This window comes from Equus quagga, chromosome 2 (genome assembly GCF_021613505.1).
Source record: "Equus quagga isolate Etosha38 chromosome 2, UCLA_HA_Equagga_1.0, whole genome shotgun sequence".
Classification (NCBI taxonomy): Eukaryota; Metazoa; Chordata; class Mammalia; order Perissodactyla; family Equidae; genus Equus; species Equus quagga.
The window spans coordinates 39450177-39477300 of record NC_060268.1 but is presented as its reverse complement, the minus strand read 5'-3'; the positions used below and the strand labels follow the sequence as shown (position 1 = coordinate 39477300).

At 39.5% G+C, this 27124-nt stretch overlaps 2 protein-coding genes across 6 annotated transcripts in view; one reads left to right on the top strand and one right to left on the bottom strand.

Annotated features, from left to right (window-relative positions):
- The window catches only part of GANC (glucosidase alpha, neutral C), a 79813-nt gene extending 63611 nt beyond the window's left edge, over window positions 1-16202 (bottom strand). The window contains exons 1-4 of one of the 2 annotated variants that reach the window (XM_046649725.1): window positions 15918-16202; window positions 13330-13392; window positions 11937-12045; window positions 4092-4219 (exon numbers count right to left, since the gene is read on the bottom strand). In XM_046649725.1, coding sequence (XP_046505681.1) covers window positions 4092-4219; window positions 11937-12045; window positions 13330-13392; window positions 15918-16036 — 419 coding nt within the window. In that variant the 5' untranslated portion in view covers window positions 16037-16202. Of the gene's footprint in view, window positions 1-4091; window positions 4220-11936; window positions 12046-13329; window positions 13393-15188 lie in introns of both variants that reach the window. The other variant, XM_046649733.1, reaches the window with a different exon arrangement.
- Window positions 16203-16225: 23 nt separating this feature from the next.
- TMEM87A (transmembrane protein 87A) overlaps window positions 16226-27124 on the top strand; it is a 36483-nt gene continuing 25584 nt past the window's right edge. For all 4 annotated transcript variants that reach the window (XM_046649825.1, XM_046649809.1, XM_046649817.1 and 1 more), the window contains exons 1-6: window positions 16226-16414; window positions 17617-17677; window positions 20241-20326; window positions 22930-23043; window positions 24985-25038; window positions 25124-25168. In XM_046649825.1, the coding sequence (XP_046505781.1) occupies window positions 16259-16414; window positions 17617-17677; window positions 20241-20326; window positions 22930-23043; window positions 24985-25038; window positions 25124-25168 (516 nt within the window). In that variant the 5' untranslated portion in view covers window positions 16226-16258. The remainder of the gene's footprint in view (window positions 16415-17616; window positions 17678-20240; window positions 20327-22929; window positions 23044-24984; window positions 25039-25123; window positions 25169-27124) is intronic.

Sequence of the window (27124 nt, the reverse complement as noted above, 5' to 3'; positions counted from 1 at the left end):
AAAAAGAGCTTTTTGAGAGAATTAAATGAGATCATGTAAAACACTTGGCACAGTGCCTGGCACATAATAATCACTCAATAAATATTAGCTGTCATCACCATTATTACCTTGGTTTGGACAGTCTAGTAACACTTTAGTGCATAGAATCTAAATACTTTGCTTTTCTTTCTCATTCCAACCATAAACTCAGAAACTGAGGAAGTAACACAGACTGGGTGACTGACCCACTGAATCCACAGTGAGCTGTAACCAAGTCAAACTTTTATCTATGTATCACCTGACTCCTATCAGTCCCCAGTTTGGCAGGTAAACTTAGGATGTTTTGAATCCCCAGGAATTATGTAAGCTCAGAGGCAGCACCTAAATTCTCTCAAAGGTCTAGATATTTCTTTCTCTGGTGTATAGTCACCCTGGTAAAAGGTCACAGGCCTCTTTAAGGAAGGTTAGGAGGGAGAGTTTATATTCTTATTATGTCCTTACAAAGTCCTTATCCATGGATTCTAGGCCTCCCCCCTCAAGCCAGATGCTCGGGTTCTAGAAACTAACTCTGTCTGGAGTTGTTTGAGAGGTTATGTCTCACTGTTCATCAAACCTAAGTAGAGTTCTTCTGATTATTCCATCATGTAAGACTTTAGTCCATCTCTTTCAGTCTAATGGACCCGTTGATACCTTGTCCGCTGCCCTGAGGGTTAAACCATTTTGACTGTCACACAGGCCTCGCTGCATGTTATGGAAACATGTCCACCTTCTCTCTAACAGCTAAATGCTGCTACTTTGACTCTGCCACCTGGAGCTTCATGGCCTCCCCTGAAATCAGGGAGCCCATTTTAATGTAATCATTTCCCACTATTATCTCTAGCTCACAAAAGACATTCACTCACTAACAATGCTTTCCAAGTGTTCCCTCACCAATGTATTTCTCAATGAAGGGAGTGTTTTCTGGATGCTCTGGGAGAACAGAATTGGGGGCTAGACGAACTGGTTGCACATGATATGTCCACTCCAACATACTTATCTCCCTAAGTCTTTGGATCATTTTTTCTATACTGTGCCAAGAAATTTCTAGTATCTCAGCTTCATTCAGCAGAGTCCATAGCTGTGTACAGGTTATAGTTGACCAACCCAGCAAGCAACTAAAGTCACTCCCAGCTGTCCAAACTAGCATATCAAATCCAGATTCTCTGGTACATGTACTCGTGCCAATAAACTTAGCACAATCTGAAAACTATGTTCCTTCCTTCCAGTCTAGGAACTTGTCAAAATTAATTTCCATGCATATTTACCAGGTTTTTGCCAATATAAAATCTCACAATTCTTTAGGTGTGTAAGCTTCTCCTCCTGAGTTTGACTGTACTTGGCTCCCCAGGCATGCTGGGTTCTGACTCTGAGAGTGGGTCTAGAGGCAGTGAAGGGTGGTACGGAGGAGGCGCAAGGACCACTGGAATCCCCTTCCATGGTATATCTTAGGGGAGGTCAACACAGGGTGTCCAAGCAAGGTAGGATCAGCTTTATCAGACAGAGGAGGAGGAGCTGCCTCTGCTGGAATGGGGGGCTCAGTGGAATTCTGAGGTTTGGGTACTTGGTTATCCAAATCTTTTCAAATGTTACTATTCAATTTTAAAGAGTCCTACCTTTTCCCAGTTAATACCCTAAAATCATAGACCTGATGAGGCTGTGAATTCACCTTATGGTCTAATTCAGCACACCACAGAATCAAACTCTGGATATGATTTTCAGCTATAAGGACTCTGCAGCTACAACAGATATGAGAGACTTTTAGGATTGTTGTAGAAACCTATTAAGGTTCTGACAAGGCCTTAAGCTAAGAATTTAAGGCCCTGAGACTGCTGTTTTCTTTAAGTTCTTCAGTGAGGTTAATAGCAGCCAGGCCACCGCAGAGTTTTGAATTCTGTATGACAGCTGTGCTATGCTATGGCCCCACCACTTGGTCTGCCAGAGCCATGCTTTCAATAGGCACTTTATTTCAGTTGCCCACAGGTAGTAATTTCAACAACTTTGTCACGGAATGCCATGGTTTATTACTAGTTGTATTAGTTTGCTAGTGCTGCCATAACAAAATACTACAAATTGGGTGGTTTTAACAATGGAAATTTATTTTCTCACAATTCTGGAGGCTGGAAGTCCAAGATCAAAGTGTCAGCAGGTTTGGTTTCTTCTGAGGCCTCTCTCCTTGGCTTTCAGATGGCCATCTTCTTGCCATGTCCTCACATGGTCATCCTTCTGTCTGTGTTATCTGTGTCCTAATCTCCTCCTCTTATAGGATACCAGTCATACTGGATTGGAACCCCCTCTAAGAACCCCATTTTAACTGAATTACCTCTTCAAAGGCCCTATTTCTAAATACAGTCACATTCTGAGGTACAGAGAGTTAGGGCTTCAACATATGTATTTGGGGGGCTGGACACAATTCAGCCCATAACACTAATATCTCATCCTCTAATGATAACCAGGTCCTCAATGCCTTAAATCCAACTAGATCAGCTAACCAACCTCATATTTCCATCCATGAGGGTCTGTTGCTTATACCTACTTCTGATACCAATGGCTGTTATCAATCAAGACTCAACTGTAGATAACAGACACAACTGTGGCTATTTTAAGCAGAGAGTAAATGACTTAACATGGGGGAATTAGGAGCTTACAACATCATGGGAAAGGCTAAGGTACGGGTTCCTGGCTGGGCATCCAGTAAAGACCCTGAGAACAATACTGCATAACGTAGGGCCAACAGAACTTCTCTCAGCAAGAATCAGGAAGTTGGGTAATCAGAAGTCACGATGGCAACTGCTGGGCTCCAGGATTATGCCACCTTAGCTGCAATCCAGAGATCAGGAAATGACTGCCCTAACGAATATGGCTCTAGAGCCGTTCTACAGCTGCCAAATCCACACCAGTAAAATGAGAAACTCAGTTCCAAAAACAAGATATCTGGAAGTGCGTCTGACTGGCGGAACCTGAATTACATCAGAAACTAGCTACATGGGAGTCTGGAAAATGAAGAAATGTAGTTTTTAGCTTTCTAGATACTGCAGCAGCCAAAGGCCCTCTAGAAAGAGGTTGGAACAGAAGCAGAACTAACATACCGTATTTACTACACAAAGCTAATATCACCCTGACCCCAAAACATGGCAAAGACAGCACAGAAAAAAACCCGACACACTAATTTTACTTACGAACACATATGTAAAAACGTTAAAGGATCTACTCATTTGCCAAACTGTAAAGCCTTGAGAAGTCTTTTTAAAATTTCTGCTTCCTAAGTTCTTGGCATATAGTGGCTCAATGAATAGATATATTTTAAATTTGTGACGGTTCTACCACAATTAATTAATTTCTTCTTATAATCTATTGACTTCTTACTAAATTTTCAGGGAAAAAAGAATCTACATAACACTATGATAATAATGTAGTGAAAATTAAAGCATCTGGCATGGTTTTATGTTCCCTTAGTGAAATAATATGAAAAAAATAACAGAAATCAATAGACAGAATCATTTGAAATATCACTGGAAAGTGTGCTGAGAACTGATGACAATTCCGCAGGTGTATGAAAAACGCTTTAATCCCCAAAGATTTTTTTTCACCTAGACACTGATTATTAATTTATCTCTGACTCTAAGTCAAATTACATGTTAGACTTCTGAGACTACCTTTAATTAAAAGTGAGTCAGTCTAACTGTATAAATTACTGTAAGCCTGGGAGTTTGGCTAGTGTATCAGATCTCTGGAGCCCTGATGCTAATCTGAGTGAGTAAATTAAATAGCTCTCCTTCTACTTGCTCCCAAAGTCTGGTTGATAAACCATTTTCTTTGTGAGATGGAGAGCAAGGACCAAAAGCTCTGCCTTTCTTTATTAATACATGCTGATGAGTCATGTGGTAGATGAAGAGAAAACAGAATGGGTAATAGACAAAATAGATAAATTTATTCCCAAATAACTGAAAACTAACTCTGCAAATGATTGTAGCTTTGAACAGTCAAAACACAAGGAGCATACAAAATCTCATACTCAAGGTATGATAAAAGAACATATCAAGGGTGCATCCAAGATATTTTGTTTCTTGGCTTACCTTACAGTGCTTAGCTTGCTTGTGAGGACATCAGGAACTTCATATCTGGGTTTCAGGGGAGTTTCTTCATTGATTTTAAGCCTGAAGATATTTCCCTCTATACCATAAACTTCAGCCAAGAGAGGAGCCTGGGAACAGACACATGAGATTAGTTTCAATGGGTTACTGTAGTGATGGTCAGTTCTACAGTCAAATTACAATAATTAGAAAACTATGTTTAAATTATTATAGGCCCAGCAAACTGGAGAATAATGGCAAACGTGAAGGAAAAAGCTCCTCCGTCTATGTATGTAGTTGCTTGGCTATACCTGTAGCAGAGAGAAGAAACACCTTCTATATGTTCTATGGCTGGGCAAACATATAACTGTGCAGATCAGGACCGTCAAGAGTGAAAGGGTCTCTATTAATAATTACACTGGATGACAGGCATAAACTGAAACTGCTCTTGAAAAATTGGAACACATGGCCATTAACTACAGATATGTTAAGAATAAGAGTTTGGTGTTAAAACCAAAGTAATTGGATTCGGGCTGAATGAAAGATGAAGGGTAACAAGCCACATAATAGAAAAGAATAGAGAGTAAAATGGGGGCATTGGAGTTCTCTAGATGAATGATGCTTGCCGCGTTAAAACAAAGCACTTCCTGCACACCTGGGAAGAAGGCCTGGGGAACTTTCTCAAGAGATTGGGATATTCTTAGCTTTCTCAAGAGGCTGGGGAATTTAGGTAAAATTCTACCGACAATGGGAGATGGAAGCAATGTAGAATTATAAAGAGAACACAGAATTTTAAAAAACCCCACAAAGCAACAACAAACCCCAAGAGAGTAGAAATGGCTGGATTTAGGTTGCAAAATGAGGCTTCTAGATCAGAAAAAGAGAGGGCAGTGTTTTTCAACTGGTGTGCCATGCCATAGTGGTCCATCACTGAACGTCATGCCAAATTCTGGTTACAATTGGGTACATGTACTGTTACCATAATGTCTGTTAAATGAAAGGCTAAGCTGGGTAAACTGTGCGACACAGTGTAGAATGGGCAATGTGGTGCAAGCAAAAATGACATTACTGGAATTTTGCCTCTTGGGAATATAGGAAAGTAGTCAAGGCACTTGAACAGTGACATCACACTGATGAGTGACAAGGTAAACAGTGCAATGGCTGTGGCTGCTTTTACAGATATTCTTAAGACAGGATTGTTATATAGTAGTGAGCATACTGTAACTGTTTTTTTCCCAGCTTTATCGCAATATAATTGACACATAACATTGCATAAGTTTAAGGTATACAACATGTTGATTTGACACACTTAGATATTGTGAAATGATTAGCACGATAGCACCAGCTAACACCTGCATCACATCACATAATTACCATTTCTTTTTTGTGATGAGAACATTTAAGAACTACTCTCTTAGCAATTTTCATGTATATAAAAGAATATTATTAACTATAATCACTATACTGTGTTTGGTAGATCCTCAGAACTTATACATTTTATAGCTGGAAATTTGTACTCTTCGACCAATCTCTCCCCTTTCCCCCCACCCCCAATCATACTGTAATTATTGCATACATGTTCTTTTGTATATTTGAATTACTTCGTGTGCCATCGGAATTCTAAGATTTGAAAATGCGTCCAAATACAAATAAAACTGAAATCCTGTTAGATTATGTATTGTCTCCTAAATTACACACATATTTCCATTGCCCTCTCAAATTCAGTTCAACTAACATTTATTTGGCATCTAGTACTGAGATGTGCTGTGAAAAGGATGACTAAACTCTTAGAGAAACAGCAATTTAGAAAACACAAAGCATACATAGTAAACATATATTTTATAAGAGCTGAGGTAGAAGGACAAGGACAGTGCTGAGAAAGAACAAGGAAGGGGGATATTAATGGTGACTCTAAGGAGAAGGGTTCTGGGATGTCACTCCGGAGAGTGGAGCTCGAGCAGGGCCTTCAGGAATTCGTAGACAAAAACGGGAAAGAAACTCCTAAGTAGAGGAAATAAAGGTTGTCTGCCTATATGATCAACAAATTGCATCTAGTTTATGCACTCAGAGATCCTCCTATTTTTAGTAAAATAGCTTTATGTTTTTTAAAAAACCAAACCCTGGTCTGAATGTTCTGCTCTTGAGGCTGTAGTCCAGGAAAGAATCCTGATTGTGTGAGAGGAGGTAACAATAACCCTGCTTTGACCATAATGACCTAATGCAACCAAACCAACAAATCAGAACCAAAGCCCCACTTCATTTTCATTTTAACTCAATTAAGCATGCAAACTTTTCCAATAGCCCTTTTCAAGGTCAATATACAGATTCATTCTTATCTCTTATTATCACCAACATAGCTTTCATGTTCCAAGCACGTCATTTCCTTAACCTTAGTATGCATTTGCTTCTATGATTTGGCTTATGCTGCTGTTTTCATTGGCTTAATTTTTTTTAACTGCAACAGACTCTCAGAAGTCCAATAAGCAAAGCTACTTGGGTTAAAGACAGTGGGGAGTGGCTCAGAGCCCCTACCTTTGCGCTCCCTCCCCTCCCTGCTCTGAGCCATGAGACACCTCCATGGAAAGCTGGGCTCTGTGGCTGACAGTTTAAAAACCACTTCCCTGAGCTTCTCAACTGCCAGTTGTTGCCCAATATTTCCACCAAAACCTTGCTCCGTCAAAAAGTCTGGACGTGATATATTCTTCTGGACATGTTACATTCTTTTATCTAAAAGATTAAGAATTTCTAAATATTCCTGTTCTTCTCTAGGGACCTGTTTGGACTTTTATGAAGAAATAATATACAGATAAATTACTGAATCTCTTCCTCCTATTAGTGATGATTGGAAATGACAATGAAAAAATGCATGAAGAAGATAAGTCACAGAAGTCAGACTGTTTAAATTAAGAGTTACTCAGTGTTAATACTTAGATAATAGTTCAGTTACTCAAATTGCAGCAAAATGGATTTATGTAAAATAAGTGAAGAAACGTATAACTAAACATTTTTAGTTTAGGTCAGACAGCATGGGTTTTGCTCCCTTAGAAATATTTAAGATGTGTAAATGTCTACCTACACAGAGAAGAGGAGATAAATCTTCAGAGAAAGGAATACATTTTAGAGGTTCCTTTTAGTACTACAAGTGTCTCCTTGGTTTTTCATAAACTTTATTCAGGGCTCACTTCTCATAGCCTGGGAAAGAGTATTAATTCCTTTTCCTATCTTATTTCTCCCATACTCAATAAAAACCTCGTAGTTTGTCATCCGTAAGTCTAGTTTTTTTGGCCCCACAGGCAAAAATATCAGACAGGTTGTAAAAAATCATGGTGGTAGAGACAGCTTCGTCTAGGTATTCAAGGAGTGGATTGATTACAATTATATTAAAACAAAATTTTTCTTCACCCAGAACTGGGAACCACAACTAGTAGAGACTGTGAGTTAACGACCAGCCCTAGAACACAGATTTAAACAGCAGCGGGCATTAAGAAGGGGAATTATGACCCCAAGCAACTTCTCCTTTATGGGTAGATCTTGCTTTTCCTCTGGAACCAGGTCTCCTCACTATACTGTAAGGAACAGTTAACAGAAAAGGCCTAGATGAGTGAGCAACAACCTCTCCCAGCTGTTGATCAAGACCTCCCAGGATTCAGAGAGCGATCTGAGAGTTCGCTAAATTGCCGTAGGGCACTTATTGCCCCCTCCACAGTTGCAGGCAGTTGGTCTACTGTAAGAACTGATTCTCTAAGGAGAACGTTGGCAACTTCACCCTGGGCATTAGGCCCTTCCCCAAGGACAATTAGCCTGTCCAGGTGTGCTTCTGATTGTTTGGCCAGTTCCCAAATTAGCTGCCTGTTCCTGGCCATTTCTGCAGAAACAGTCCCGGCTAACAAGTGGTAGCAGTGCCTCATCTGCTGAGGAGATGGCTGGTTGGGCAAAGTCCCATTTTCAGCAGGCTTAGATGAAGAGGCAAGGGATAACTTCATGGAGGTGCTGAGAGATAGCCCTACATCCTTGGAGAAACTGCTAGAAGTGTTGTCTCTGGTGAAAACTTGCAAACAGGCTGCAAAAGAAAGTAAACAAGTTACCAAATGGTCATCCAGGCAGGAGAAAGCCTCAAAATTAGCAATATAAAGTAGGTCAAAGACATGGGTCTGTCCCAGATAGCCTCGCTAGCAGGATTTTTTAGCTAGACTCAGAAGACAGCATAAAGTTTCCTGCTGTCATGTCACAAGACTAGATCTTCTGTTTCTCAATCAGGTCAAATTTTCACTGGGTAAAATATTGATAATAGTAGGAAAAAACAGTTCTAAAAAAAGCAGTCAACAATTTACTGATAACTCCTTTCGTTTTAGATTTTCTTCTGGAAGCTTCTTTATCAATATCTACCTGATTATTTTGTCATCAGCTATAGGAAGATACTACACTGAGACCCTCTGTGAGAAAAATTAAGCATTTGAATCTGCAACCGGCTTTTCTTCAAAGCCAAGATGTCCTGACCTAGAGAGAATACACAGAGCAACACTTCAGCCTGCTTTGTAACATTACTGTGTCCCAGGAACATCATGTTTGCTATAGACTGAATCCCACCCCCCATTCACATGCTGAAGTCCTAACCCTCAATATGATGGTATTTAGAGATGGGGTCTTTGGGAGGTGATTAGGTTTAGATGAGGTCATGAGGGTGCGGTCATCACGGGATTAGTGCCCTCTCTATTAGTTGGCTCTCTCTCCATTATGTGAGGATACACGAAGAAGGTGGCAATCACAAGCCAGGAAGAGGGTCCTCACCAGACACCTCACCTTGATCTTGGAGTTCCCAGACTCCAGAACTGTGAGAGAGAAACAGCTGTTGTTTAAGATACCCAGTCTATGATATTTTGTTTTGGCAGCCTGATTTAAGACAACGTTGAATAAAGGATGGGTCTGTTTCCTGGTTGTTTATTAAGGGTAGATTGGGGGAAGGGGATTGAGAAGGATTTCAAAAATTGACAAGAGATCTTGACAGCAAAGTTACTGCTTTGAGAGTTTTAACGGTGTGGGGGGCAGGCAGGCGCTAAGAGTGCTGGGTTTGTCAGAATCTGCCAAATCAGCGCTGCCTGAGAACTGCAGCTGTGAGCTGAATATGATCCTCTTACACTTTTGGCTCTGTCTCTCTGAACCTGAAATAAAAAGCTATCATTCTGAATAAGCGGATGCATGCAGCTTGTTTTAAATATCCAGACCACACCCATACCATATTCTAATGTGAAACCTCCCCTGAAACACCCATCTCATCCCAGAAACACCTCTAATGGATACAAGGTTCAGGCAATTTAGAGATTACTGTCTGGATCCTTGTTGTCCCTATCAGTCTGACAGAAGGCATAAAACCTTAAGTCCCTATTAGTCATCTCAACTCCAAGTGACAAGGAGGACACTAAATCAGTGTCAGCCCAGAATGTCAGGGTGACCTCCCAAAACATATACATTTGCATGTGTATGCCTGAGATTAGAGCATGCAGATTCCCCAAGCAGCCCTCATGTTTCCAATACCTGAACGTGAACTCTATTCCAAGGGGTCCTCAAAGTTCTCAGTCTTGGAAGCCATGTTGCTGATATCCCAGATAACTTGCCCTTGATTGTTGGGCTCCTCAGCTCCCTTCTGAACCATGTGCTGTCTTGTGCTGAGATCCTGTGGGTCCTCCTGGACTGTGGATTCTCTTTCTTTGAAGGTATCCAGATCTGGTGGGCTCTGGTTCTGATATATGACCTGAACAGCATTGTCCCTCACATTTTCAGGATCCAAAGAGACATGTGGGTAGCGAAGTCTTGTAAAAGGCCATGTGGGGATCCACCACTAACTGCACTGGTATCAAGCCATGTTAGGAATTTGTATTTTGGCTCACATTGGTATTTAGGGTGCTTTTGCTTCATTTCCTTTGCTTCAGCATGTGTCTTCACGACAGAGGATTGTTCGGTGCTCAACATGCTGAGCCCTCTCCCAAGGATGGAAAAGGATTCTTGCCCTGACCATGGGACAGCTAAAACTCTCTCGGCTTAGAGACATTGGAGACAGGAAGTAAAATGAGCAAATGAGAGGAAAAATGAGACAAGAAGATACCTGATAGCCAGTGGCAGGCCTAATGACTCCTGGAAGCTCTCTGGTGGACTCCTTGCATTTCCTGGAGCCAACTGCTTCTGCTGACCCTGAATATAGGGTTTTGCTGGGTGTCAGGCTACTAGACCACATGCACATAGCAGGAGGCTCTCCAGGAAGGAAGTCAGTGCTGTCTCATGTTTTCCCAAGAACGGCTATCAAACTAGGCTACACAAGGATGTATAGTATGGGAGACTTGGATCAGCAGTAGAGAACCTATGACTTTGGGGTACCATGAGCTGAGAACTCAAAGGTGTGAAAGATGCCAAGCAAGGGGGCAAATTCCTTCAGAAAAAATGGGTGGTATAAAAGCAGCACTAGGTTTCAGAGAAAGGCTAACCATCCCGTCTGTGTAGTTAAGAGAGATGAACTAAGTGCACTGCCACCATAACGACATCCGTAAGTAACCAGAAGTTGGGGACAGGTAGAGAACACAGAACTGTTGATATGATTCTAGCCTCTATTTTGAATTCAGGCAAGAAGCTGTGTTAGAAGATTCCACATCTACTACATGGCTAAAATTTCTAAAACTTCAGAAGGTAGCCTCCTTACTGTGCAATTGCTCCTCCTGTTTGTGAAGAAAGTTGGGACCCTTTGCTGAGTTAAAGGCCTCACAAATGTTACAGAGAACCTCCTGATGCCGTGGGGCAGTTTTTGTTCTGTCTTCTCTGAGGAGATTCCTCAGTGCGGCACTATAGGGCAAGAGCTATGGCAGTCAAAGGGAGGGCTCACAGCTTTGCCGTGAAAGTGGGGATTTCTTCTCAGTCTGCTTCTCAGAACTGGGATTTGTTAGTGAGTTGGTGGTTACTAGCTAAGCTGTTAGGGGACCTAGACCGCATGGTTTTAACAGTGCCATTTAGTTACACGAATTACCAATGTAGCCAGATTCGTCTGGGAGGCCTTAGAAGCTGTGACGTCTTTAGAAGACGGGGGGAGGATCTGGGAGTGAGGGTCAGGTTGGGAGCATCAGGTACTTGTGCATGGCCACACTTCCTAGCCCAGCCCATAGAGCACCTCTTCTATGACTGGCCCACCTATGTGGCCCATGTGAAGCAGTGTGGTGACTTGACAGATAAGAAAAAGTACTTAGGATATACTGCTCTAATCCTTTCAGTATGTAGTAACTATGGTGACCTGCTGGTGAAGCAGCTCGGGAGATGGAACATTTGTGATGTAGGTTTTCAACTGCATAGTCCCTCACTCCCCTGGCCCACCCACATTTTGAGGTTTGGACATCCACTGAATCCGTACCCTGCTCAGGCTGCATGCTCAACTGCACGTTGTGTAATAGTGATAGAAAGAGCATGGGTGCTTGATAGAGGCAACAGATGCAGGTGAAAATTCTCATTACTAGCTATGTCACTCTGAGCAAGTGACTTTCTAGACTTCAATTTCCTTATCTGAAAATCTGTACTATCCGAAAATAGTGCAATATACCTCTTAGTTGTATTATGAAGACTTATTGAAAGGAAATAACATTCGTAAAACTTCTAGGAAAGCATCTGATACACAGGCAATCTAGAAGGTGACGTTCATATTACTTTTGAAGTAGGTAGTATTAGTGTAGATAGGAAAAAGATAACACGACTTCTCTAAGAGAGTCTATTTTTGAAGCATACATAGTTTTAATTAGCCTTTCTGGAAATTTTCTTCATTCAACCCAAATAAATATAGAAACAAACAATTCTCTGTAGAAAATACTTCTGTCCCACCTTCGTCGCTTCATTGATTATTTGGAATCTAGTGCTGTCTCTGTCCGCTGTGACCGAGTCCAGTAATGCCCGATACATGGACTTCCTGGAGAGCTGCTGTTTCTGACGCCTAGAGAGATGGAGCACACAAGTGCCTGAGAATTAATTGTCACTGTCGGCATCCAACAGACTATAGTACCAGGTGGAAGTCATTAAAATTCATTATGATAGTAAGTGAATTGGCACAGACAGTATTAGCTGTTCAACATAACACTGCTCAAGGATGGCATTTTGTCCCCTTTATTGAGAAGGTGGGGCAGTTTACACAGATGACATTAATTAGCTTGCTAATTCCCCTCTCTCTTTCCATGAAATGTGTACTTTAATAGAAACTCAATAAATTCTAGTGGAAATCCAATATCATCTAGTGGTTTAACAAGGTGACCAGGAGTTCACTATAGAATTCCCTCTCAGGTACCTGTCCAGAATTAAAATGATTTTCTCCCTCTAAAGCAGTGTGAATAAATTAGAAAGTTATGATACATGATACATTATTTGGTGATTTCAGTTCTGGCATTCTATAAAGGTAAATACTCAAAAGAAAAGATTTTAAAGAAATCTATTTTGAGGCTCTGGGGAAACAGGTAATCTTATACAGTAGTGCTGGGAGCACAAAACGGTATAATGTCTATGGAAGAATATCTGGTAATAGTTAAAATTTCAAATGCATTTACTCTTTGACCCAGTAATCCTGCTTCTGGATCTACCATTCTATAAACACATTGGCATATGTAGGAAATAACACAGGTATAGCTTTTCATTGTGGCAGTGATCTTATAGTAAAAGATGAAAAACAACCCAGGGTCTAGCAATAAGAGAGAGATTGAATAGATTACCGTACATCTACCCAATAGAATACTATACAGCCGTAAAAAGAGAGGACAATCTCCAGATTGGTGTAAGAAAGGCAGTGATGTAAGAATATATGTATTTACAAAAAGAAATACTGGAAGGATAAATAAGAAATTAATAAATCTGGTTACTTACAGGGACAAGATGTGGAATGAGGTGGAAGGGGAGAGGAATGGGAGTAACACTTTTCAATGTATATCTTTTTATATTATTTGATTTTTGAAACATGTAAAAGCAGTATCCATTCAAAGACATACAAGTTTAATATAGTTTAAAAACACTTTTAAAATAAAATACCAGTTCACTGGCAAATTTAAATAATACAGTAGTATGCGTATAAAATTAAAGGTGAATGTGTCCTGTCTGATGAATTTCTTAATCACTGAATTTCTTAATTGACCCTTTCTTTAGAAAGCCTATCAGTTCTCAAAATTTAATAAACATCAATTTTGAAATATTGTCAGAAATGTTTTGATCTAGGTAACACATTTCCTTTCTTTACCTGTAGAAAGCAATGTTGCTGCAGTCTTTGAAAATGTTTTTATCCACAGCTTCATCTTCAACACTAGATAAAAAGACATTTTAAGAAACTTATTTTACACAGGGTTTGTGAGTCCAATTTTTCATCTTCTCTAACTATAGTATGAACATGGAAAATAAACCTCTGCAATGCAAAATTGTGTCACAGCCCTAACATAACACGATAGCGTGTATGCTGCAGAATAACATCCTTTTGTAAATCACCCAAGGTAAACAACAAAACATCAAGTTCTGAGATTATGCTGAAAGCAACGGAAAAAGAGCATTGTCACTTATGAGGAAGGGTTCCTTTAAAACAATGCCTGAAGGCTAGGAGGACACCAATAAAATCTGAAGGAGCAAAAACACACCAAAAAACTCCAAACCAAACAAAAACAACTCACCCACCTATTTATTAAATATTTTCATAATATTCTTACTGGATGTGCTGGGCTATGAGGAAGATATGAAGGACTGTGTCTGAGCTTTCCGCGAAAGCCTAACCAACACTCACAAATCAACCTGACAAATGCTTTAATAGAGGTACGTGCAAGGCACCAGAATAAGAATAGAAAATACATGTAGAAGGAAAATCTTTTCCTTTTTTTTTTTGCGCTGCAGAAGATTAGCCATGAGCTAACATCTGTTGCCAATCTTCCTCCTTTTTTTGCTTGAAGAAGATCAGCCCTGAGCTAACATCTGTGCTAGTCTCCCTCCACTTTATACGTGGACCACTGCTATAGCATGGCTGACGAGTGGCATAGGTCCATGCCTGGGATCTGAACCCGCAAACCTGGAAGGCCGAAGCAGAGGGTGCAGAACCTAACCACTACACCATGGGGCTGGCCTATCTTTTGCTTATTTATTTATTTATTTTGGTGAGGAAGATTGGCCCTGAGCTAACATCTGTACCAAACTTCCTCTGTTTTGTACGTGGGATGCCACCACAGCATGGCTTGATGAGCAGTGCATAGGTCCACGCCTGGGATCTGAACCTGTGAACCCCGGGCTGCCTAAGTGGAGTGTGTGAACTTAAACACCATGCCACTGGGCAGGCCCCCCATCTTTTTCTCAAGGTGATGCTGACGATCTAGGAGCCAGCGTTTTTTAAAACCAAGTTTCCAGAAGAGCAGTTCTTGGACTAGAATGTGATCAAGACGTATGTATATTGCTACTTGAGTATATATACTTAAATTAGCCTCCATATGATTAAAACAACCATAGGCTATAAGGGGGAAAAAACCACACTGGCATTCACGCAGAGGTGTCCTGAATACAGCTGTAGTCAGCATGTCCACGATTATATAGGAAGCTATGATTGAACACAAATTTCAAAATATTATGAAAACAAGCCCAGACAGACACACTTGGCCATGTTAAAAATTGTAATCGTGGAAGTAATAAAATCCTTCATTTACTAAGTCTTTATCACTGTTTGTTTTAATCAAACTTGCAAAGATAAAAGAAATTTGCAGTCTTCTCTTTCCACTTTGAAGAATGAGCTCTGGAGTGATATAGGAAGAGCTGGGTATAGCTGAACTTGGAAAGCAACACGCTTGAAATTCACGTGTCAGAGTTCTGACCACCACTCTTCCACTGTTTTGTTAATCATCCTGAAAGTATTTTATGAGGGGCTAGCTATTAATTTCAACTAATTCCCCGGGGAATTGAGAAAACATGACAAAGATGAACCGCACAAATATCAAACATGCAAATAAGAAGGTCAACCACACAATCGACAAAACGTTCAAAGCCAGAACGTTGCTTTCAGGCGCTTCCTGGTGCTATCCCCTGCCTCCGCGGGCCCTGGAGTCAGTCCCTGCAGGACCACTGGGCCTTTACCTGATTTCCTCTTTCCCGGCAGCGTCCATGGCCTCCCGGTCAACCCGATTGGCTCCCAGTTCTCAGACCAAGGCTGCGAGCGATCTTTTTAAGACGCCGATTGGCCGTCTTTCTAAATTAGAGCCAGCGCTTCACCTCCGTCTAGTTCCTGGGAAATGGAGTCCCCTCCAGGTCCGTAAGGAGTGACAGATTGACTCTCGCTCGTGGGATTTCCAGGCTCAATCTGGCGTTTCTACAGGGATCTATTTGGCAACTTTTTTTGGGTTATGAGTGGCTGATGAGGACCTGCTTTCATTAGGAACCGAAACCGGCTTTGCAGAGGGGCGTGCACTCAAAGAGCCCCGGGGATAAAAATCCGGAGCGTGAGAACCAGGAAGTACCGAGACGGTCCTATCTCCGTGACGGTCCCGCCACTGATACTGAAAACCGACCCACTCTCTCCCGGTTTTTAGTTTTGAGTAGAAAGTGCCGGCCAGCTCTTTGCCAGAGGCTGATGCTCTGCGGCCAAACTCTACTGTAGCATCTTACTCTTCAGCGCTAGGAGGGGCTTTTTTAAGGGGTTATCTATTACACCAATCAGTTTAGGAATCGCTTCTTCTCCACCACTGCCAAATTCCACTCTTTGCTTAAATACCTCCGGGAACCGAGAACTCACTACTAAACGCCAATCAAGCAGCCAGACTTATGGCTTTCCCAGGCTTCAGGCCCCGGCGTCTGACTTTGACTTACAAGGGATGATGGCTGGGGCGAACGGGAGGAGGAGAAATGCTTGCCTGGTCCCCAAACCCTTTAAGGGCTAGCAGAGAGGAGAGGAGCCCACCAAGGCGGAGGTGGCTATTGGTGACCATCCTAAAGCTCCAAGGTGACCAAATTGCCACAGGACGACGCCTGCGCAGTGCGTCCCAAGGCTCACGCGAAGCCGGGACGACTGGTAGAGGGAGGAGCCACTGGGTCGCAAAACTAACAAGCCCCACGAGGTTTCGAGGACCCGGATGATCCCGCCCCCAGAGCGGAGCCGGAAGAGGGCGGGACGAACCGGAAGAAGGTGCAATGCTGTCGGTAGGCAAGCCATGGCTGTGAAGATGGCGGCGGTTGCGTGGCTTCAGGCGCTGCCTGCCATTCTGCTGCTTCTGGGGGCTCAGCCGTCCCCATTGTCTCTCTTCGGTATAGGACCGGCACCCGTCGCTGCTGCTGACCGATCCAAGTGGCACATTCCGATGTCTTCGGTGAGTGTTCACTTCAGAGGCAGCCGAGCCTGGTGGAGCAAGGGGTGGGGCTACGGCGGCTCAAGGGGTTCATGAAGGTTCTGCAGAAGTCCGCTTCCAAAGGGGTGGAATTGCCGGGAGCGTGGGTGTCGCAGGTGAACAGAGACCCACCTCTCTGGAGCAGAAAGCCGTGCGTTTCTGTGGGTAGATTAGCAGGAATGTCAGAGCCACTTCAGGAGCGCAGAGGAGTGGTGGAGCGCTTTTTTATCAGCATAGCCGGAGAACTTTCAGTGTCTGACTTGAGACAAGTAAACTTGATGTATAGGTGGAGAATGGTCTCTCTTTCAGTGGCCCCCGGGTTGAATGAGATGGATATGTAAATAGACCTCTTTTCCTTTTTTTTCTTCTGCACTTTTTTGTTAATTGCATAATTCTACTTACGAAGTTGTTCTAAGCTTTGCTGTGTGGTTAGGAAGCCTAGGCATTTAAAAACTGTATTCTAAACGTGAGAATGGCGAAAGTGGAAGAAATAGTATTCTAAAGTTTGATATGGTAAGGCTAGTCTTTCTTTTGGACAGTTAACTAGGTAGCTTGACCCTTTCTGCCTGTTGCCTCCCTTCCCCCCTTCTAAAGCTCGTTTGGGCAAGACCTAAAATCCTGTGAGCAGGACATACCGAAAAGCATTAGTTCTGTTAAAACCACGGTGGCCTTTTTGTTTCCTTCTGTTCACTAAATGTGATGTCCAAATCTTATTCGAGCTTTTCTTATGGCAAACATTACAGCTTTTGTTCATTTGGTGAAGATCTTCAGATTCTCAGTTTTAGATACTTGTTACTAAAATGGTTAATGTTAAATCTGGCTATCTGCTTCTGGAATAGTTTATTTGAAGAAATGATTGGTTGTTCTGGACAGTGATTGGTGGGTAAGGGGAATGAACTGATTAAGGAGGACTTCCCATGAAGATTTTAGTTAATTTGGGGTTTCTAGCAGCCTCCCTTCTAGAGTCCTTGCTGAATGACCTGTGGGGAAAAAATCATGTCTTTGCAACAAGCTGCAAAATCCTGCAGTTTGGATGTGGTTGAGTTTTACTAAAAGGAAGGAAAATGATGTCTTTTTTTGTTAACAGAATTAACGTGAATGTTTCTAAGTTTAGGTTTTATGCCGGTTATATGGGAATTAAAGTGATCTGGTGCTAATTATCTTTCTCTCCTTTATCTTTGCAGGGGAAAAGGTATTTTAGTTTTGGAAAGATCCTCTTCAAAAATACGACTATCTTTCTGAAATGTGAGTTTTTGCATTTCATGAAGTTTTTATTTAAGTTTTTGAGTGGTCTTTAAACTTGTAAATTACCTGTCTCCCTCTGATGGTCTACTCTTAACAGAAGTTCTGAAATTTAATAGTCTGCCACTGTCTACCTATAAACATATATAGTATGACTAAGGTCCTTTCACTAGATAATCTTTAGTGTACTTAGTTGTGTGAACTTTATTTTCTGCTCATATTTTTCTGGTGTTTACTATATATAGCTAGACAAATCGTGTGGGTTGATTGCCTGCATGGTGTTTTAATCTGTTCTGAGTTACAGATACACCACCAGTTTTGCTTGTGTGCTTGTTAGATGTTCGCTGAACATATGACCGAGGTTTGTCAGACCATTGGCAATGAATAAATATGTTCAGTAATTCTTTTGTTTACAAAAGGAGTATTTTACCCCCTGGATCTTTAGAAGAGGAAGTTCAAAGATATGATCAGGCAACAGAGATTATGTGGAACAAAACGAGTCTGTCCAGTGGGAAAACTACTGTGTCTGAATCCATCATATCCCATTGTGTATTAAAGAAAAGCTTCCTTTTATTTTTGAAGCTGGCTTTTTTAGAGAATAAATGATCGTGGGCAGCTCCACTTCAATATCAGGGATAAAAATCCAGATCATCCGTGTGTGCTTCTGTGCATACCTCTCTCCATAAAAGTTCAAAGTTACAAGTCATAGTTGGATGATTTTGTACTTTTAATCATTTAGTAAGTAGTTACGGAAAACCTGCTGTGTGCCAGGCACTGTTTACACAGCAGGGAAGTGATAGAAGAGGCCCCTTCTCTTATTTAGCCTACAGTCTAGTGGGGGTGAGGGGCGGCAGGTAGAATTTCTAGGAAGAATATACTACGTCCATGGAAATACAATCTCCTGACAAATGACTTAAATTTGATTTAAATCCAGTCTATTCTGACACATGGGTCTTTCTTGTGACGTTTATTTACTAGTTAAGAGTAGCTTTTCTAGATGGCAGTATTCTGCTTTTGGAATAGCCTGACAGCCTGTATGCTCTTCTGTCCTTTATTATGTACAGTCTTTTCTCACCTGTGTTTTGATCTAACAGTGTTTCAACAAGTTACCCAAGCTACACGTTTTGAAGTGTCTATATTTCGTTGTTTTTGGACGATTTGTAGCTCCTTAAAAATTACATTATCTTTCATTTTGTTACTTCTCTGCATTCTTATTTTTACCTTGTCTCTGATTTTATACTTTTATGGGTATGGTATATAACTTTCTAGGAAATTGACAGGACTCTTTTCATTGTCTCTTGAAGCTGTCCATTCTGAGTTCCAAACGGTGTCTTTTAGCATGAATAGTATTTTTGAAGACAGGTTTCTCTGCACATCTCCTATTTAGGAGATTTTCTTACTGGCTTTTATTAATTAATCCCATCTCTTCTGTGGTTCTTCCGAGTAGTCAGTTCATAGCAATGTTACAATATCCTTTTTGTCATTTCCATAAATTCTGTTCAACACATGAGATTTTTGTCTGTTTTAATTGAGCCTTGTAAAAGTGTGTTACTTAAAAATTAGTTTGAGAAAACGATTTAAAACAAAGAAAAGGGAAAGGTTATGATTTTAGGTGTGCTGCTTTTGTTAAAAACCAAAAGTAGGTTCCTGATGTAGTCATGTTTATCTTTGTCACATTTGCATAAAGTGGGTATCTCTGGTATATTTTTCCTTTCACAGCTGGAATCAAAGATAAAAGAGAATACTGACTTCCCCCAGGTGAGAAAGCTAATCAGTTATATAGACAGATTTATCCTAAGTCTTCAGACTAAGGCCTTGATCCACTAGAATATTGTGTTCCAAAGTATGTTCAGTGAGGTACGTGAGGCTTCTGTGATTTCATGAGGTTCCTTGAGGCCTGTCTTAAGGTGGGTTATGAAAAAAATCTAATACTCTTTATCTTTGCTTTTGCTGTTTCTACCTTCCCAAGCCAGGTTTGCTTTTTGTTCATAGTTCTTTCTATCCAATCTTGAGCTTTCAAGGTCTAAGCCATGAATTTTTCCCTCAGTGGAACCATTTTGAATGTTGCCGTGTGACATTCCTGATGTTGTTAATTTTTGTCTCCCCAACCAGAAAGTAGTCGTTTTAAGTGTCTTTAGTTATTTGTTCCCTCCAGTTCCCCTCTTTGGCCTAACGCTATGCCACATAGCTTTGTATACTTAAGTGCTCTGCTAAATAAATATTTGAATGAGCATAGAAGACTGGTTTTAACTTAGGCCTGCTTGATCACTTCCAGGTTTTTCCCAGCAGAGAACCAGAAATCGAGGTTTTAAGGCACAGTAATAGATAATGTTTCAAAAGTTAAAAATAGCTTAACTGCTGTTTCTTTCTAGAACAGCAGTACTTACTATTATCTAAAAAAATCCAGTTCTTTTTATATATATTACCTCATTACCTTATATTTGGAGAAGGAATGGTCTTTGAGTATCTCAGTTTAGCTGCAAATAAATGGGATCTGGGGTAACAGGTTAGGAAAAATGCTTTGTTGGGATTCATCTTTTATTCACAAAGACTTCTTCTTTTATAGTTGATGGAGAACCTTGTGATGTACCTTTGAATGTAACCTGGTATCTGAAAAGTGCTGATTGTTACAATGAAATCTACAACTTCAAGGTAAGGAACATAAAATTAACAGACTTCTTGGACGGATCATTGGGTCCCAACTCGATAGAGGAAGGAGTGTCATGAAGCTCTGGAGGAGAAGAGCTGAAACTAGAACCCATGCTTCCTAATTTGCAGATCTACTGTACTAGCAATTCGCAAACTTTTTGGTCTCAGAACTCTGTTATGTTCTTAAAAATTACTGGAGACTCCAAAAAGCCTTTGTTCCGGTCGGTTACTATACTAGAAATTAAAACTAAGAAAATGCAGAAATATTTATTCATTTTTAAATAGCAATAATAAACTCATTGCAAATTAATAAAAAAACATATTTTTAGTGAAAAATAGCTTTTTCAAAAAAACCCAGAAGAGTGGTGTTATTTTGTAGTTTTGCAAATCTCTTTATTTAATGTTGGGCTTAATAGAAGGCAACTAGATTCTTGGATTTCCTTCAGTCTGTCTTTGTGATGTGTTATTTTGAAATATATGCATAAAATGTGGCCTCATACAGATATTTATTGGAATTCCATATGTATTGGAAATGGGAATGATATTTTAATAGTGTTTTCAGATAATTGTGGATATTGTTCTTTGATACTCTGCCAAAATGTAACAAGTAGATTTTGTTAAAGGTTAGTTGCAGCGTGGAATCTGAAACCGCATCAGTGAACTTTTTTTGTGTTCTGTTATATTGATAGTAAAATAAATCGGCGTTGTGCTCTTTGAGTGGTCTTCAGTGTCTGATTTTGTAACAGCATTTATTGGTCATTTAGAAAATACTAGTTGACTGAATTATATCAACCTTCCAAATATTAACTCGTTTTATAATTAACTCAACATTACATTTGTTAATATCACCCTTCAGTCTCATCAGAAACTCCTTAAGCGTTGAAAGCTCTTAAGCTCATGGTGAGGCAGATAAAAGTTTTCCAGAATTCCAATTTTTGCTTGAAAGCTCAAATTTTATCATTGGCAATGAATACTGTCAGTTGTCTTCCTTGAAGTGACAGCCTCCCTCTGCCCATTTTCAAGAAAAATATCTCCCAAATAACCAAGTCTGAATAACTAGTTTATCAGTCATTCTTTCAAGTAAATGAAAAAAGTAGGTAGTTTAGCTTACAAGTCAAAACAGTTGCATAGTGGTTCATTTCAAGATGATCATTTATAGTGTTTTGCATACTTCCTATTTTGTCTCATAGAATATTAAAAAAGGCATGTACTCAAAGGTCCAGATTTAATAACATTAATAATTTTTACTACTTCATCAAGGACCTTCTTATGTAAAACTGGCTTTTTTTTTTTTTTCAAACTGCAAGTTTATGGCTGTGACGAGTGCAGTGACTGCTAGTACAATTAGCTGCCACTGCCTTGGTGCCTGATAAGGCACAGCAGTTTTACCCACTATAACTTTTGCACTATCAGTTCATGACAAATGACATCATCATCATTATTATGAAAATAGTTTTGACCTCTTAGACCATGTAAAAAGGTCTACAGACCACACCTTCACACTTGCCATAGTGCACTGTACTTGAGCATTGAAGATAATGGCTCCAAGATGGATTTTTCAGGCCTTTTCCATTCTGTTTCTGTTCCCATATTTGCGTCATTCTTTTTGTTTATTTGTTTTTTTACATTTCCCTTACTATTCTTGAAGTTTCTTTTCAAAGATAGTCCGACTAGTCTTTAAAAAAAGGTCCATCATCCAGTTGGTTTTTCAAACCTGAAGCAGTCTGAATTTCTGCCAAGTGTTATTAGGGTTTTACATGATCTTTTTTGTCGTGTTGGTGATTGCTTTTGCTTTTGTTATATAACGTTGGATAGGCTTGATATGGCAGGGAGGACTGAAAGGACTGACCAGTTTAGAGAGAAATGATAATATCTCCAGAATATGGTTTGAAATGTCGTTGATCCTTTAGTCTTAATCAATTGCTAATTGAATTTACAGTTAAAAACTTCATACATTTGAAACTTGGGATAGGCTGGTCAAGAGCTTAGCAGGTTCAGTCTACATAGGTAGTACAAGCTAAGAATGTAATAATTATTTTGGATTACCACAGGACAGAATTATGGAAATGACAAGCAGATAGTTGACTGAGATGTGAAATTGGAGCTTAGGAAAGAGAGGGCAAGATTAGGGATGTAGGTATGAGAGAAAAGTCACAGGACTGATAGATAAAGCCAGAGAAATGGTGAGTTTTTTCAGAGTATCAGCAGTGGACTGTGAATGCCTACAACAACTTTGTGTTCTATCTTAGCTTCTGAGCACAAGTAGATCTTTTGTTGATGTTGTTAATTTATTCAGGTAACTCTTGTAAATATATTTTCTTGTGACAAAACCCTTTAGACCCTAACAGTTTCCCAGTCTTCCCAGAATTTTTAGAGGAGCTACGCTTTGTGAGCCATAGACTAGAATTCTGCACTTTGGGGTCTAATTAGATTAATCTGTTAGATTCTTGGATACTACTGTGTAGCGTCTTTATCTGATGCTGTTAATTTTTAAAAGAGCAAACCCAAAACTGTATTTGTACCATAGGTCATCTATTTAGTATCTTCTGAGTATCTTACTTGTGAAAGGTAAAGTTAAATACTTTGTATTTCCTCTGTTTTTCCAGGCAGAAGAAGTGGAGACATATTTGGAAAACCTTAAGGAAAAAAAAGGCTTGTCTGGGAAATATCAAACGTCATCAAAATTGTTCCAGAATTGCAGTGAACTCTTTAAAACACAGGTAATGTTTGATAGTGGTTGGAGGGAAATGGAAGAGATGAAAAATGTTGTGTCTGTATTTTTGGTGCTATCCACTTCTCACTTCCTGATTCTTTCTTCTGACAGAAATAAGTTGGAAGCATGTTCTGATAGGTGCTTAGTCAGCCTCTTATATATGCATCTCATCAAAGAGAGGATACACTTTACTTTGTGTGTAAACAGCAAACTCCCCATTTTTTTTTATTGTGGTAAAATATACATGACATGAAATTTCCCATTTTAACCATTTTTAAGTGTGCCATTCAGTGGTGTTAAGTACATTCACATTCTGTGCACCTATCACTATTAGCCATCTCCAGAACTATTCCATCACCCCGAACTTACGCTTCATTAACCATTAAACAGTAACACCCTGCCCTCCACCCAGTCCCTGATAACAACTGTTCTGCTTTCTATCTCCATGAATTTGACTCTTGTAGATAACTCAAAGAAGTAGAATCATACAATATTTGTTTGGCTTCTTTCACTTAGCAAAACGTTTTCAAAGTTCATCCATATAGCATGTATGAGAATTTCATTCCTTTTTAAGGCTGGATAACATTCCATTGTATGTATATAACCACATTTTGTTTGTCTATTCATCTATTGAGGGATGTTTGAAACGTCTGATTTTTAATTCTCTTTCCATCTCATGTGATATATCCTCAGAAAAATTAGTGTTTTTAGGTTTTACTGCTACAGATCTGAAATCAAAGGGTTGAATTTCACACCTTTTTTTGAGTAAAGGGGAAGAGGTGAATAATAATATATATTTTTAATGCTTACATATATGTAATCATATAAGTAGGGTTTATATTATAAAATTCTCTTTTCTTAGAAATAGGGTCTGACACCAGTTTTTTGATAAAAAATTATGTAGTTCATCAGTGTTGAAAATAGTTATTGTAACTTTAGCCTTTGCTTCGTCCTGACTGCATTTAAATATTGCTTTGGAATATTTAGCAAATTGTCTTGAAAAGGCAAGGAGTTCACAGAAAGCTAGGTTTTCTGTCCAGTTACTAGGAGTAAAGTTTATTGATAAGAAGGCTTTAATTTAATAATAAGTAATTGATAAGCAAATGATGCAATTGATAATTGAACTGTAAGGATTGAGTTCTTGTCATAGCTTAGATTTTATGGACTTGGAGGACAAAGAAGATACCTTTAAAATGGTGGAAGAATGTTGAAAAAGAAAGCTAGGAACAATGTGATGTTGAGCAGGGAGTTTTCTGTTGGTTCTCCAGGTTTATCCCCCAGGCTAGACGGATTGGTTGGCCTTTCTTGGATTTGGTTATGGAAAGCTGCCTGTTGTATACTGTTCCCCAAGGTTCACGGACTTTGAGATCTGCTGTAATCTTTCCAGGGTCTTGCTATATACCCCTCTTGGTCAGGTTTCCTCTCCCCCTCCAGTCTAATGTAACAGAGTTGAAATACATGCTCTGGTTATTCAGGAAGGAGAATTCCTTGTCTGCTGATAACTGGTAAGAAGGGTAATTAGTATAGGTTTTTTATAGGCATGGAGTGTGTTGTGGTAGAGGGAGCAGTGGACCCAGGAGTTAGGAAGCTTAGGTTCAAATCCCATTTCTGCATCTAAAGCTTTTTGTATCTTTAGCCACGTTTTCCTCATCTGTGGAAGGAGAGGATCCTTCCATCCTAAGCATACGTCTTCTATTTAAGGTTTTGTTATTCTTAAAGATACATAATTTCTATAGAAAAATTGAGTGGCCTGTATGGTTTGATATTACATTTTAGTTCCCAGCAAGGTTTATTCACTTTTCTGTGGTTGATTGGAAATCTTTTGTCTGTCAGTGCCTTTTATTCTATTTGCTGTTATGTTTTGCTTTAACCACTTCTGTAGATTTGGAGCTACACTTTTCTTTTACTATTATACATCTTTAATTTTAGTTTTGTATTTTTTTCGTAGAGCTTTTCTGGGGATTTTGTGCATCGATTGCCTCTTTTAGGAGAAAAACAGGAGGTAATTATTTTCCTTGTTATGTATTTCTGAGAGTAAAATGAAAATTCTGAATTAATTTTCTTTTTTTCTTTTTTAATGTTTAAAGGCTAAGGAGAATGGAACAAATATTACCTTTACTGGAGACAAAACTGTAAGTATAGCAGGGAATTTGGAGCATTGAACACATATTTCAGTTTTCTTATGTTGGTGTATTTTAAATTATTATCTCGGGATGCTAATGTTTAAAAAGAAATTTCAGAATGGAATCTGTACACCAAGATGTTAACAATGGTTGTCTCTAGATGATATTATGAGTAATTTTTTTCTTCTTTGTGTTTGCTATATTTTCCATATTTGCTACGATCAATCTGTATTGTTTACATAATTATCACCCCATAAATATTACTTATAAATAGGAAGAAACTTTTAAGAAAGAGCCTTGTGATAGAATTGCCATCTAAAATTGCCTTGTGTTAGAATATAACTGGAAGAGAGATTGAAAGATTAAAATAAGGTTTAAGACTATAAATGAACTGTAAATGAAAAATGCCTTAAATTTTCATAATTCACTTTCTAATTCTCAATAACTAATTCCTTAAAACTGTACCAGATAAAAATGTAGAGGAAATAAGATAGTTATCCATATTTGGTCAGGCGTTTTTACAAAACTGATGAAAGTTTTTAATTTTATAACAATTTTAAGATATAATATATGTATCTCAAAATTTACCCTTTTAAATACAAGTCAGTGGTTTTTAGTATATTTACAAGTTGTGCAACCACTAATGTCTAACTGAATTCCTGAAAATCTTCATCACCCCAAAAAGTAACCACCTGGCCATTAGCAGTCACTCCTCATTCCACCCTTCCTGCAGCCCTAGGCAACCACTATTATTCTTTCTGCTTCTGTGGATTTGCCATTTCTGTTCATTTTGTATTAATGGAATCATACAATTTGTGGCATGTTTCACAATTTAAAAGTCTGTCTTAACTTTTACTTCCATCTTGTGCAGAGCCCTAAGATCAACCAGAGGTGACTGATGAGGGCCTTCTCAGGCCTCTCTTGAGCATGTGGGCACAGTCCCGCACATACATGCACAGCCCTATGTACTCTTGGCCTCCTAGATTTCCAGGAATATTTTGGAGCTTTTCAAAACCCCTGTGGACATCTCACTTCCAATTTTTCCTTTGAAGTTTTTACTCAGCCTCTTGATAGCCCCACCTAGGAGCATCACCGTGGGCAGCTGTGATCTTTCACAATTGCTGCTGAGTGTTTTTGACAGTGCCCTGAGTATAGGGTCCTCCCCACTGAATGAGCTCTGAGTCAGGTCCTGCAGAAGATAAGCCCTGAGAGTAGAGCTTTTCAGCACCTGCCAGACAGCTCTGGCAGTTCTTTATCAGGGGACCTCCAGACTTGTTCTGTTTTTTCCAGTGGCTGCCGAACTGCTTTATTTCACAACTGTTATAGTTGCGAAGACTTTGAGTTCAAGGAGCTTGGAAGAGGGGAGTGGAATTATGGTGAACAAAAACACCAGAAACTTGCTTTTCTTACTAAGATTCAGCTGTTTTTCTTGAGGAAACACTTCTGGATTGTTTCAAGTCTCTAGTTAATTTCCAGGCTTCCAAAAAAGTTGGTTTTTATTGTTTTTGCTTATGTTCTTGTTCCTTTTATGGGTGAGTGCATTTTCAGCCATTCTGCCATTCTGGAAGTGTCCCCACTCTCCTTGCACTGATTATACTTGTACAGAATTTTAATCTAAAAATGAGTTTGGCATGGCAGGTTTCATTTAGGTTTTTTTTTTCTTCTAAAAAGCAGCATCCATTGGGTTTTTTCTTATTGCTAATATGTATATATTCACTATCAAAAATTTTTAAAACATAAACATAACAAGAAGAAAATAATCATCTATAATACTACCACACACTGTTAGACTATAAATATATTCATCTTCTAGTCTTTTGTCTATGTGCATATTTATATTTAATTTATTTAAAAATGGGAATCTTATAATATGTATCATATTGCAACTTTTTTTTAGCTTAGCAATATAACATGGACATCTTTCCAGCTCAGTAAATACTGTATGGTATCTTTATTTAAATGCCT